Source organism: Leucopleurus acutus (assembly GCF_964270905.1).
Source record: "Leucopleurus acutus genome assembly, chromosome: 5".
NCBI classification, from domain to species: Eukaryota; Metazoa; Chordata; class Mammalia; order Artiodactyla; family Delphinidae; genus Leucopleurus; species Leucopleurus acutus.
Window position 1 is genome coordinate 117967098 of NC_139147.1, and position 15053 is coordinate 117982150.

The window sequence follows — 15053 nt, forward strand, 5'->3', positions numbered from 1 at the left end:
AGATTCAAAAACAATATTCATGGAGGAGGAGAGGTTGAAAAAAAAACACTGAAAATGGAAGGTACTGGATCTCTACAGTTTTCCTATTCCTTCTGCAGCAGATATCAGCAGTCAGAAAGCTAAACGGCAAGGTACATATCACTTCTTTTCTCCATATCCAGCTTTGTTTGGAAGATCGTGTGTTACTTTGGTAAATAAAAATTTTACTAGAAAAACAACAACAATGAATCCTTCAGGTCAACAAATATTTTCTTACGGCGCCAGTTTGCCAGTAGAGGCGCTGGAAATAGTAAACATTCTAAACACATCTGGTTGATTGGACTCTCCAAAGGAGTTAACATCATTTAGCGGAAAGAGAGAGACAGAGAGCGAGCGAGAGAGAAACAGAAAAGACACCATAAAGAAAAACAAGTTTGACTCGCCCTCATTTGTACTCTGTACCGCTTCCTGCTCCCTGGCGAGGCCACGCCGGGGGCGGCCACTCCCCTGTTAATGACCAAGTTCCAGCTGGTTTCGACCTCCCAGTTCCTCGCGGCCCTGAACCTCAGAACCAACGTTTTTGGAGCCTCCCAGGGATCAGAAAGGGAGCTGACAATCTCTCCGCGCTGCACTGGGGCGGCGGTCCCGCCTCGGGGTCTCAAGCCTCCCGCAGCTACGCGGAAGCGCCAGTCCGGGGACGAGGGCGGGAAGCCCGTTTGGAACTCAGGATCTAGGTAAACGAAACCAGAGGCCACGGGTTTCGTCACCACGGTCTTTCGGATGTCTCTTTCCTGGTAACTTCAGGGAAGGTTGTGTAAGGAGCACTCTTGACTGCCAAGGGTCGGAAGCCGAGCATCGGCTCCGCGCCCGGGTTCCCCGAGCTCGTCTCACCGCAGGCAGCGCCGGAGCTGCGGCGGCCACAGGTTGGTGGGCGGCGTGCCCGGTCTCCTCCCGCGGGTGCCGGGCGCGGGGCTGGCGCGGGTTCCCAGGCCGGGCGGGGGGCACTGGGGGCTGCTTGGGAGCGAGGGGCGCGAGGGCCGGCGGGTTGCGTTTGCGCTGAGGTTGGGGGCGGGGGGCTCGGGCCCCAGCGGCCTCGGGAAGCGACCGCAGAAGCCGACCAGGGACTCAGCAGGGAGCCCGGCTGACCTAGTCCTATCCCGGCCCGTCCCAGGACCTTTCCAAGGCCAAGGTGTTTTCTGCCTGAAACCGCCTCGTAGGTTCGAATGCGCTTAGTCCATCTCTTAATAGCGCGGAAGTGCGCTGGATCATGGCCAGAACCTGGGCTCAGCGGTATCTGCGAGCATTTAGGGGTATTCAGGGGGACGATTAATAGATCCTGCTAGCTGTCGTTGAACAGTCATTATTAATGAGGAGTGTGGCTGCAGCCAAAACTATACTAGGCACCCTGGGACACCAGACGAATTGGGAAGACAGGCGGTTTATCACATAGAGGCTAAAGCCAGTAGCTCAGGAGCCCACCTGCCTGACTTGAACCTGCCTCTACTACTTAATATCTGTGGACTCCCAGGCAGTTTCTTCCTACATGTTCCTTCCTTGGCTCATCTCTGAAACTGGGTAACGATCAAAAGTTACAAGAGTTAGAGTGTGACGTATAACTTTGGCACTGCAGAGTGTACTCAGTAAACATTAGATTTATTACTTTAAATATTTGAGCAAGTCCCTGATCCTCCAAGCTCACTGTCTGGTTCCCATGTGGTTTTATTTAGACAGCTATTCCAGCAAATGCTGGAATGGCCATTTCCCAGTTCCGGGAACAGGCAGTCAGTGTTTCTCCTAGTTGAGCAGTTTGAGATACATGGTTAGTGCAAGTGTCACTTGCTTAGTGTGAAGTATCAGGAGATTCAGGGTCCCCTTGTTCTTCCTGGAGCTTTCTTCACAATGGAACTTTCTCTTAATACCACCCTGGCAAGTATGACAATTGTAGGGCTTTGAACACTGAACAAACACAAGGAAATGAAAAATAAATGAAAAGGGAAGTGAGTGGGTTTCTGCAGTTGGATAGAAGTGTCACATGAAACAGCTGAGTCACAGATTAGCCAGCCTTCACATCTGTAAGGTAACTGTCCTTTCTGACTGAAGGGAGTGAAATAATACTGTACACAACTATTGAATCAGCAAGCACCAATTAAGCGTCTTGTCCTGACAGGCCATGCTCTGGCCTTTGAGAGCTTAGACAGGAAACCTGTAAGAAGTGTTCACTGTTCACCTCTCCATCCTCTGGTCCAGTGATCTCTCTCCTATGCTCTGTGACCCACAGATCTTTATTCCCTTGAATGAGCCAAGCTCCCTCCCTCCAGCCTCAGGACTGCTACCTATGCAGTTCCCCCTGCCTCTAATGCCTCACCCCATCCAAATACACACCTCCATAGCCTAGTCGATTTTAAACTGCCTTTGGCTCTCAGATGTGACTTTCTGACAACCCCACTACACTATCTAAATTAGTGCCTCCATAACTCTTTTTATAGAACCATTATTTTTATTCATAGTGCTAGTATTTGTAATAATATATTGTTAATTGTCTGCCATTTTGTTCTAGTGATTGTTATAGTGCCTTACGTGCTCTGTGCCTTCAAGCAATATTCCTTGGAAAGAGGCACAAACTTTATAGTGAGTGACTGTTTACAGACATATTTATTTGTGTATATGTGCATTTATATATGTGTACGTGAGTGTGTATACTCTACTGCATTTTCTTTAATAGTGCTAAATTTTAAAAAACCAAAGCATTGTAGTTAAGCAGTGCTAACTATTGTGCTTTACATTTTTCAAATGTTTCAAATACTAAGTACTTACAAAAAACTCTTGCCTGGCCTAGTAAAAAAAACAAATAGGCAGCAGTAAATCTGAAATTCCTGCTCTCTGCCTTACATAAGAAAAACACCATAAAGATAGTCTCTTAACAAATTTCACTGAAAATTGGCAATTTGGGATAATGTCTTTTTTTTTTTTTCCCCAGTGAATCAAGGACATGACTGCAAAGGAAATGAATCGTGAATCATTCATATGAGCTAGTTACTGAGCTGTATGACATTAAGTAACCATTAACCTCTCTGGCCTTAGTTTCCTCATTTTTAAGGAGGAAAGGAAACAACACAAATTTGTGAGGGAGCTCTCAGTTGTCAGGAAAGGCTCTTCAGGAGTAATAAAGCAACCAAACTAGGATAGCTGACATAAAGATTAGTTTATGTGTCTTTGGTCTCTTTGGTTTAGTTGCTAGGTTTGTACAACACTTGACCACCTCTCTCTCAGTTGGTCCCAGCTGATGAAATGTCTACATTGTTCTTCAAGGTTTACTATGAAATGCTATCCCAATGTGGTTCTGAGCATATTTGTTTTGATTTCTTGAATCTAAAATACAGAAGTGGTATTTTATAGGCAGAGTCTCTCTTATCAGGTTCCTTGCACTGATGATGGCCTCAGCCACCCCACTTCCGTCCCCTGTCTTGGACATACGTGTACTGGTATACTCAAATCCTCACCAACATCTTGGCCACCTGTTTGTGTGAACCCATCTGTTTTTGCTCTGCTTGTGTTTTACCAAAACCACAGTTCAACAGATGAAGTGCTTTTGACCTTAGGTGTTAACCTTTCTAAATGCATAAAATTTACCTACAAACATAAGCTGAACAACATGGAAATTGCTTGATTTGTGACTTACCTCAGCAAGGGTTGGGTTCTCCGCTAGCTCTGTATAATTCCTCCTCTCCCCCTAGTCTAGTATCTCATTTTCATTTATTCATAGGAAGTTAGGGATATAGAATTCTGGGATTGTGTTTAGAGCAGTAAAGTTTTGTTAAAATAATTAAGGACACATATCTCCATTTTGGGACTCTGAGAAAAATGTCAACTGGCTTGGTTTTTGGCAGTTAAGTAAAATTGGATAAGTAACCCAAATCTAGTTTATGCCTAGTTCATAGGCTTAGTAGTTTCAGGATCTTTCAGAATTAGGGATGTTTCCCCTTTGGGTTGCAGGTTATACTTTAATATTTTTGACGAAATAAGATAGAAATTTCAGGACCCCAAGAGATGGGTCAAAGGGTTTCCTGTAATATGAATTGTGGAACCACAACTGGACATCACGTGCACTATTTCCCCTTCTCCCGGGTGGTAGAGGTTTATGATTATCTAGTATCCCATAGCACCAACAGAATATGTCTTAATGGTGTCTGATAGAATAAATTTAACAGATACATGCTTATATGTATAGTATATGATGCCTTAATTTCCTCAGAAGCTCTCATTTAACAAGTTAGGATAAGTGTGTAGTAATCAGATTATAATTTGGAATTCTGTATTTGTCCTGAAGTAATTATGATTCCAGTGGTACAATGTATAATATGACTTCATTAGAGTTCTTTTTCTTTTAATACAGGATAAATATGATTTTCTTGCAAGTCTTGCTGTGATTTGTTTCTTACTAGGAGTAGTGGAAGACATTATTTAAAAGTTATAATATTAAATTAATTAACTAATAAATTAATTCATCCAGGACACACAGCCCGATCATTCCCAAAACTGAGTGATGTTATGTCTTGTAATAGAACCATTAAGTTTGAGAAAACCAGAACATCCTTAAAACAGCAAAGGAGAGCAGACAGGGATGAACATGGGGGATGTCTTTAGTCCACAAGTGCGTTATTCTGCCTGTGGCACACATACAGGTTCAACTGTCACTTCACATTTTGCACCAGAGCTTATGATGTAACATTTTTCATGCTTGAGATATTAGGAACTTGTGAAAATTCTAAAAACTACAGGAAAATGAGGACCCAGATTATACTGCAGTAGTTTTGCCAACAGGTACTCATCCTCACAAAACTATAGTTTAAGACTTAAGATATTGTGACCAAGTAGGAAGGAAAGAGTAAATATGAACAAATGAGCTCTGTTTGGGTCTGTTTCACTTCCTTTTCTTTGATTTCTGTGCAAGGAGAGAATTATCTCTGGCTTCATGAAAAGTAAATACTCATATTCATAGTTGGTCCTCATTCTGCAAGGACTCGGGTACTTATTGCTCCATTGCTTAAGAGCCTCCACCTGTTCCTAATGTGATGCATAGCACTCGTGTATGAATTCCCTCTCTTTCTAGCACATTCTTTATTTCTGACTGGCACTGAATTTCCCAGGCTCAAACAACTAAATGCTAAGAAGAAATATATTTTAAATTAAAACTAATTATTTTTCCTCTCAGATGTATAGACTTGCCCTTCAGAAACTATGGAATTTTTTTGCCAATTCAGTGATTTGTTCACAAAACTAAATTGTTTAATTCTAAAAATTAGACCTCAGGTATTATTTAGGATTTTTCCTTGAACTGAGCGCCCTTCTGACATTTTAGGCAAGGCAGGAATGACTGAAACAGTAGTCCCTGAAAATTGCTAAGTTGATTGAAGGGCCATATAACATTTTTTAAAAAAACTAATCATATTATGAAGTGGTCCTATGAGAAACAGTAGTTAAGTAAAATCTTGAGCTGTTTAGTCCAGTTTGTTAACTAAGGGATACTACGCATTTCTACTCCAGAAATGGAGTAGTTTTTAAATGTTTTATGTTTGTTAGGGTATTGAAGATAATGGGTATGAATTTTAATATACAGTCTTTGATCACAGAACTGCATGTTGACAAAAGTAATCATGGTCTATTGTATATAAGAATTTAGTCTCCTTTCTTAGTTGTCCTTCATATGATAGAACATAAAACACAATAATGGCCTTTGAAAACTTTTGGTATGCTTTTGTTACATGTGTTTATTAGCTTATTGTTCACCTTCTTGAATAACTGCAGAAAAACATAAATCTTAATCTTTTTGTTCTTTTGTCCTGAGGAGGTCCATAGCACATTAACTGGTTTCTGACCAGTTAATGCTAACAGGGTAGTATTGTTCTAAGAAAATCCAGGAAGTCAAATCTGTAACAAAAAACATATTTTTAAATTTATTCCAGGGCCAAGAAAACCCATTACTGAACTCCTTGAGTATATATAATTAAGAGGTGACTGTAATTGGAATATTCTTAAAAGTTTTACTATATTATTAAATTTTATGCTTATAACAGGCAATGATAAATCGATAACTTAGAAAAGGAGAAAAGGGATATGGTTTCCTCTTGGGAACATTGGATTTTAGTTAAGGATATGGAAGGATCAGTTGACTTTTATTTACCATTTAGGATAACACAGTAGAAGGAGCTAGTAAAGGGGCAGCAAAAACTGGAGAAGGCCTGGGAAGGGTAGAGCCAATTCATATTAGTGTGTGGGTCCCAGATAAAACAACTGAGTAGCAAGTTTTTGCCTAATGTGTTAATTGTAATTAACAGGCAGATAGGGGTTGGGATTTAAAGTGGAGAGATAGGAAAAGTAGTGACTGGATAATTGTGGGAAAGACTAGGATGGGATCAAGGCAGTAGAAGGCAGAAGTATTGAGTATAATGTTTTTTATCATTATTTTTCTGTAGAAATAAGCAAGACAAAGTTTCAGTTGGATTATCATGGTGTTACAGCTACTATAACCCCTGAGTATATGTTTTTAGGCTAAAATCATGTATTGATACACAAACAGGGGGTCAGGCCTTCTCAAATTTGTTGCTGAAGCTGGGCAGAACATGTCCTCAGGACCTGGAATTTCCAGAGGTATTTACAGCAGTGTGACCTGATAGCTAACCTTTTTCCTTCTCCTGCTGGACCACGCCTGCAGCCCAGCCCTACAGCTGGATGCTGGATTGCATGCTCCCTGTAGATTGTGTAGGTTGGAAACCTCCAGTTTTTAACTGGAGGGCCTTGGGTTCACAGTGTTTCTGTCTTTCTGCCTCATTGAACCCTCTCTTCCCAAGATTTTTAGAAATTGTTCACCATCCTGGACTGACCTACAACTTGTAAAATCCTACTCAGAAACATAGCAGCAGGGAATACAGTCAAGACTGAAGGGTTTAAATGACCAGATTCTGGAAGACTAGATGAATAGAGGAATATCTCATGTGTATATAGTTTCAGAGTATCTTGTTTCAACTGTCATATTTGAATTATATATTTATATCAGGTCTTCTTTTTCAGAACTGTTTAAATCATGGACAAACAAAGTAAGTAATTTAAGTGTTTACTTTCCACCTATAATGTTAAATCTCTTGTTAATGTGTTATTTGTCATAATGTTCTAGTCAGTTTCTGAAAAGATATAATTTGCTTTGTGTTGTTTATGTTCCAGAATCCTAAGTCTGGGCCAGTGTTTTGGCTATAGAGAAGATGTACACAAATATCCATGACCACTAATTTTTCCTTTAAAAATAAAAAAGCCTTAGATAAACCTAAGAAATTTTAGGCTTACTGGGAAATATGTTGTATAATTTATATTACATTTCATCTGAATCAAGTTTCCCTTTTCTTTGTGCATTTTATATACAAAAAGACTGTTCCCATCATATTGTTTAACAAACAATGACTTTAATATGCCAGGACATTGTAATAAAATGCTCAGATACATCCCCAATATATATCTCATAAAATACACATGTGAATAGGTTTAAATAAATACAACTTTATTTTATGGCTTTTTTTCCCAAGAAAATTCTAAATAAGATGAGTATTAACCAAACATGTAAAAAAAGACTTTGTCTTTTAAAAAATTCAAGTTTCTGAAGAAAAAAAAAATCCTATGGGAAAAATAGGGAAAACAAAATCCTGTTTTCTGAAGGATCTCTATTCTCTGTGTTTGTTTAGATAGCTAAAGAGATGTTTATCTCTACCACAATGCCAGCCTTGCTACATATACTAGATACTCTTTAGGACCAGAAACCTTGACTTTCCTTCACAAAGTTTCATGATTTTTCTTAATGCTTGCTATACTAATTTAATTGTATTAACAATACTTACTTTACTTTTTAAACGTAAATTTATATAGTATTAAGCTATTTTCTTTGCTACAAAAATAGGATGCTTCAAATCACTTAAAAAAAATCATTGGGTCATAGTGACAATTACCTTTTAACTCTTCAGCTTCCTATATACAAATGCATGTGTTTGTATGTATATGTGTGCATAAATTGAAATAGAATGTATGTATGTATATAAATATAGAGAGAAATAACAATAACTTGTTGACAGTATGAAAGTCCTGTGATTTTTGTAAGTTATTCTAAGTTGCATTTCACAAATGCAGAAATCCATCCATAATTCATATGCTCTCTGATCTACTTGAGCACTCGCCCATGCATTTATTTTCTCTTTGTATAAATTCCCCTGGAATTCCTGAAACCAGGATCATTGCTCTAGTACCAAAACCCCAGGGATTATGAGCTCCTAATTTCTTGAATATGTCAACTCCTTGATATGTGTGTATATTTACTCTTGTTTAAACAGTGGTACCTGTTAAGAGGTGCCAAAATGTGACATATCATTTAAGGATGGGTCTTTAAGTCTTTCAAGACCCATGATACATACAGGAAATGTGTCAGATTGAAAGTTTGGTCAACTTTTTCTTCTGCACCGTTGCCATGTCCCCATTATTCAAAAATAAACTATTTTCAATTTACAGTTAATAAGCCATAGGGAAGAGACGAGAATATGGTGTAAGTGTAGTGTCCACTAGACCATAAATTCCATGAAGGCAGAGCCAGTGTAGCCGGAGAGCCTAACTGAGGGTGACACAGGAGATGCTAGTACGAAATATTTATTTTCTGGCCAGGGTGCTTGCTAAAGGAATGATTAGGTAAACACAAATATGAAGAACTAGGAAACTGAACCATTTGTACATACATATTAAAGATTATTCAAACTACATTGATTAGCAGATAACAAAAGTTAGTATGTTTATTTATTGTAACTAAGTCAGTTATGATTTTTGTAGTTCAAAATCAGTCAAATACTGGGAATTTCCTATAGTTCAAACTTAATGGGGTAGTTTCAGAGTAAGCATAAAAAGGATATTTAAATACTGAATTGCATGTATTATTTTAAATATTTAAAACATAATTCTTATAGCAACAATTATAGATATCTTTAAAATCACCTATTATCCTTCTATTACCAAACCCACATCCAACTAGGTTCATTTATCTCCTTCTCACAGTCTATGTAGTTGTTTTTTTTTAACATTTTTATTGGAGTATAATTGCTTTACAATGTGTGTTAGTTTCTGCTTTATAACAAATTGAATCAGTTATACATATACATATGTCCCCATATCTCTTCCCTCTTATGTCTCCCTCCCTCCCACCCTCCCTATCCCTGAGAAAACCATAATTCAAAAAGAGTCTATGTAGTTTTGAAACAATCTACTTTTCCTAGTAACAACAAAATCAGTGTATGGGAGAGAACACTCATCAGGCATATTTGAAAACTAGAAATTCAGCCCCAGTAATTAGCTGCCTATTTTATCAGAAGGGAATTTGTTTGAAACAAGATTCTACTGCAGACTAACTCTGATAACAGGCATAGCTTTTGTTAAGTGAAGAATTCACTTTGTTTCAATACAACACAGGAGCATATAAATGAAATTATCTAAGAACAATGCATTTTTTTTTCTGATATGTATTTTTTTAAGAAGATATATGTTTACCTCTCCTTGAATTGCAGATGTGCAAATGAATGATCCTCACCCAGGAACACAGTTGCCAGGCGGGTATCCCCCTGAACATCCTCCGGCAGCTTTCCCAGGTAAAACACTGGCTTAAAGAATAAAAAAACAAAATTTATGAGTTATTGATATTCCCCAAAGGGTGTGTGTGTGTGTGTCTGTCTGTCTGTCTGTCTCTGTATTTTAGTAGTGTCTTTTACTAAAAGTTCAATAATGAAATTTGTAGCCTAGTTCTGGATATTTTTCTTTGACTATACGTTATCATAAATATCATTAAAATATTTTTTATTTATACAGAATAGTAAAAGTGTTGTGTTAATAAAAACAGTAATGAATTGACATTTAGCAAATAAGATATAAGGTTGCACATAAATTAAACCCCAAAATACACATATTAAGTAACAGATTTTATCGATTCTCCATTCGTTCTGAAAATTATGGTCATGCAGTCACATTTAGGAGATTTATCTCTGGGTGTTTTTGAGTCATTTATTATCTAGGGTTAATTATGTTAAGTGATTGTCATGCAAAAGAGATGACTGCTTAAGCCTGGAAGCTTCAAGCAATAGAAACATAGCTACCTGGGATAATTCTCATTTTTATTTTGTAACATACAAAAATGTGAAACCTTTGCTTTTATATACATGCCTTGCCTTTCTAAGAAAAGTAACTGAGTCATATCACTACAAACCAAGTAATATATTATTTCTTTTGAACCACTGCATAGAAGACTTCAGAGATTTTCATTTAGACAAATGCAGTTATCAACATTATCAGAACTTGGGCTTCCCTGGTGGCTCAGTGGTTAAGAATCCTCCTGCCAATGCAGGGGACATGGGTTCAGGCCCTGGTCCAGGAAGATCCCACATGCCACGGAGCAACTAAGCCCGTCACACCCACTGAGCCTGCACTCTAGAGCCCGCGAGCCACAACTGCTGAGCCCGTGTGCCACAACTACTGAAGCCCATGCGCCTAGAGCCCATGCTTCGTAACAAGAGAAGCCACCACAGTGAGAAACCCGCACACCGCAACGGAGAGTAGCCCCCGCTCTCCGCAACTAGAGAAAAGCCCGCGCGCAGCAGCAAAGACCTCAACGCAGCCAGAAATAAAATAAAATAAAATAAAAAACGTTACCAGAACTTTACCAAATGGCAGAGTTCAAGGTGCACCTACATTTGCAAGTAGGCCGGCTACCCACATCTTGAGAGACCATCCTGAGGACTTAGGATCAAAAGGAGTCTTGTTTGGCCAGAAGGGTGTATGCATTTTTTATTCTACTCTGAGCAAACAAATCTGTTTAGGAGCTGAATGGCTTGTTGAGTTGTCTAGCCAGAAACCTCAGTGGAGCCTGGATCTCATCCAGATGTTTGCATTTAAACGAATGCGAGGTAGAAAGACTCCCAAGGCTCTAAGATGATAGTTCTCAAAGGTGCTTATACTTAAGTATTACTTGTAAACTGCTGAAAACACTGGTACCAGGGCACTATCCCAGGAAAACTGAAACAGAAGCTCTGGTTGTGGGACCCCAGGATTGGTAATTTTTTAATTTCGCAGGTGATTCTAATGTGCAGCCAGGGCTGACAACTGCTGCTCTCAATTTTTAAATGGTGTTTGAAGAATTATTAGCAAGTCTATAGTATGCACCCAAGGCACTTGGAGGATATTTTAATCCACCCATGGCTAAATAATAGTAGGCGATACATAATTAAGTTATAATGAGACTTGAGAGTTTGTGAGAAAAATAGCTCAAATTTATTTCTCAAGTCGAAGGCCAGTATAGCACAGGTCTTTTAAGACAGTGACGCTAACAATAGTAACAGATTAAAACTGAGAGTTTATTGTGCCTAATGTGAATTAACTCATTTAATTCTGAGACAATATTATGGGGTAAATACTATTAATTATCACCATTATGCAAGTGGGAAAACTGGCATAGAGAGGCTGGATCAGGCTTCAAGTTCTGGCTTCTGTACTTAATAGTTGTGTTGTGGTTTTAAGCAAGTTGCTGTACCTCCAAGCCTCAGTTCTTATCTATAAAATGGGCATAATATTTTCTAATTCAGGCGTTTTGGAGATTAACTGAGAGTATGTGTAAAGCAACTAGCACAATGCTTTACAATTAATAAATGACAAATATTTGCTAACTATTATATTAATAATATATTAAATCAATTGGGCTTTAGGTAAATGAAATATTACCTAAATTTCAGGTAATTCTATATGCTTAATCCATTGATTTGGGAAATAATTATCCTCTAAGAATCTCGTGAAGGTTTAATAATGCTAATAATGTAACCAATTAATTCACATCTCCCCCTCACTGGCTTGCCTGTGGTTTCATCTTTGCACTGTAGTCAGTGATGTTTAAAAATAGTTATCTGTTAATATTACAGACAGTACCCAATGGGTACATCATTGGCTTCCTTTTGCTTTCAGGATAAAGACCAAAATGCTTAGTTTGGTCCACCAAACCCAAGGGGCTCCCCTGCCTTCTCCTTATCTGTCTCTTAAGACTGTCTCTCCTGTTCAGGTAGACTGGCCTTTTTGCAGATTTTTAAATGCACTGTGTTTGTTACTATCCCAGGGCTTCTTTCTGAAATATTCATTCCCTGCTGCCCACCTACTCAACTCCTTTGTATCCCTCAGATCTCAGCTGAGGGTGGTCCTCAGGGAGGCTGTCCCAACTCCCTCCCTCTGTCTCTCCCCATCTAAACGCCTTCCTTTGGCACATAAAACCCTGGTCCCTCCCTTCAAAGTGCTTGTCTCTGATTTTAGTTAATCACTTACTGACACTGGCGTTGTAGATCCCTAGAGTAAGGTGAGTGTAAAATTCTCTCTCCCATTAGGCAATGAGGGCAGGGGTTGCATTTGCATTTCCCATTTTAAATCCCAGTGCTTGGTACTCCTAAAAACTTTGCAAGATATCACACAGATCATGGAACTCAGTCTTCTGTTTAAAATCCCTAAAGCCTGTCAATCACACTTGGAATAAAATCCACACTCCTTATTAAGGGCTTCTCAAGATGAATTGATCCTGTTTCTTTACTGACAGCTGTTTCTGTTCTTCTTCTCCCTTATAACGTCCCTCTCTTTCTCAAACATGTCAGATTTATTCCTAAAGTCAGAGATTTTGTATTTGGTATTCCTGCCTCCTGGAATATTTCTTACCATATCTTCACACACACTTTTTCCCTTCTCAACTTTTAGGTGTCAACCATAAATTTTATCTGTCTAAAGTAATTGGTTGATACCTTGCCCTTTTCCCCATGTATTTTCTCCATCAGGTCAATCTGAAATCTTCTTTTAAAATTTATTTTCTGTCTCCTAGAAGTTGCCTCTAAGCTCCCTGAGAGCAGGTTGCCTTGTTGATAGCTGTATCCTCTGATTCTAGACCCAATCACATTATAGATCATCTGTACATATTTATTCATTTAAGAGGGAATAAGTTATAAAACTATACTTAAAAGACATTGCTATGAGGTTTAGTCTGTCTTCTGAGTCTTACTTTTTATTGGTGTATGTATTTTGTCGTCAGTATTCCACTTAAAAGTATTTACAATTTTCCTGCTCTAAGTGTTAAATTTTGCATAGCCTTAACTGTTAAAATATTGTGGGACACAGTTCTTTGCAACTACATCCTCCATTCCTATGGAATAGCTACTCTGCAGACTATGCATTTAAGTTATAAAGTTATGAACCTTCATATTTGTAATCACACATTCATGTGGAATAGAGTATATACTCATTTCTTCCTCTACTGTGCTTAATAAGTACTTGAGACAATTTTGCCTACTATAAGGTTTTACCTTCCTTGGTTCTCAAACTGTATTTTCCAGAGAGCTTAGGGTGCCAAACTGTGAAATTTACATTTGTAACCTAATATCATAACTTAACTTTTTTTTTTTTTTTCACGTGGAGGGTTTTAGGAATGGGATACACCATGGGTTAAAACTTCAGGCAAATTGTTAACCCAGAGGAGTATCTGGGCAGTACTGGAAGGAATGACATACCCTTACCGCTATACTAGGGTTTCTCAACAAAGATACTACAGTATTTCAGGATGGATAATTCTTTTTTTTTTTTCAAGGCACCGTTCTGGTCCTTGTAGGATATTTAACAGCATCCCTGGCTTCTACCCACCAGATGCCAGTATCCCCTTCCCTTCAATTATGACAGCCAGAAGGGTCTCCAGACCTTGCCAAATATGCCATGAGGGGACAAAACCACTATCAGTTCTATACAGATAAGAAATGTCACATGTTGGAATTCTAGAATTATCATTTTTTACAGGGTGGTTTGGTCCTAGAAATGCTGACTCAAAGCCTTTATTCTGGGCTTTCTACTCAATGCCATCCCTCTTTTCCTGGAAGCCATTCCGGAATTTTTATGTACCTGACTCTAGATCGTTGTTGACTTTCTTTCACTTTATTAGATTTCAAGCATATTTTCACCTGAGTTTTGAATGATAAGGGTAAGGCTGTGGGGCAACTCTAAACACAACCTAAAACCGTCAGAATAGGAGTGGACCTGAAACCACAGGTATTTCATTGAAAAGTCACTGAGAGAGAAAAACACAAACCTTAAGCTTCATAGAAACAGGATTTCTAAGTAGAAATTGTAGTTTGTAGATAGCTGGGGTGATCCTAAAAGAGTTGAAGTTTGCATTTTTCTCTGCAGTTACAAATAATTTCACATGTTCATATTTTAGGACCTCCAGGATATACTGGCTATCCTGGCACCCAGGCTGGCTATCCAGTCCCGCCAGCTGGCTATTCAGGTGCTGGCCCAGTCGGCTTTCCTGTCCCATACCAACCAGTGACTAGTCAGCCAGGCGCACCTGCAGGGGTACCATGGATGCCAGCACCATCACCTCCATTAAACTGTCCACCCGGATTGGAATATTTGACTCAGGTAATTCAATGCATAAAAGACTCATGAAAAACAAAACTGTGCTTCCAGTTTACTTAATGAGATTAACAACTGGCTAATTCACAAAAGTCTGAAATGGTAAAACAACATGTTTTGCTTACAGATTACTCTAATTCTTCTAGGTCAGGTTTACTTTTAAAGCAAAATGAAAATGTCTTAGGAAATTGTATTTTCTATGATCTTGAATATAATCTGCAATAATAGCTAATAGCAAACCTTTATTAAGCTTCCAGGCTTTGTTCCTAAGTATAATTCATGTATTTACTCATTTAAATTCTTTTCTAAAAATTCTGTGATATACAAGTGCTCTAATTATCACCATTTTACAGAAGAAGAAACTGAGGTCCAGAGAAGTTACATAATTTGCTTAACATCAAAATGCAGAGGAATTGGGAATGGCTTTTTACTTCTGGAACCTTAGTTCTGGATCCTGCCCTTTAATCCCAATACTGAATAATTTCCTAGGAGTTGGAAAGAACCATCAAACTCGATTTAGTGTTGATTTTCCGTAAGTGGTACCAAGAAAGGAGTTATTGATTTGTGTATAATATGACCTACCT

The 15053-nt window shown here is 38.6% G+C and overlaps 1 protein-coding gene across 1 annotated transcript in view; it reads left to right on the plus strand.

Annotated features, from left to right (window-relative positions):
* Positions 1-427: 427 nt before the first annotated feature.
* Positions 428-15053, plus strand: part of LOC309962063 (phospholipid scramblase 2) — a 30860-nt gene continuing 16234 nt past the window's right edge. Inside the window, exons 1-4 of the mRNA XM_082839617.1 lie at positions 428-902; positions 7048-7073; positions 9564-9644; positions 14273-14475. Of these exons, the coding sequence (XP_082695743.1) occupies positions 7061-7073; positions 9564-9644; positions 14273-14475 (297 nt within the window). The 5' untranslated portion in view covers positions 428-902; positions 7048-7060. The remainder of the gene's footprint in view (positions 903-7047; positions 7074-9563; positions 9645-14272; positions 14476-15053) is intronic.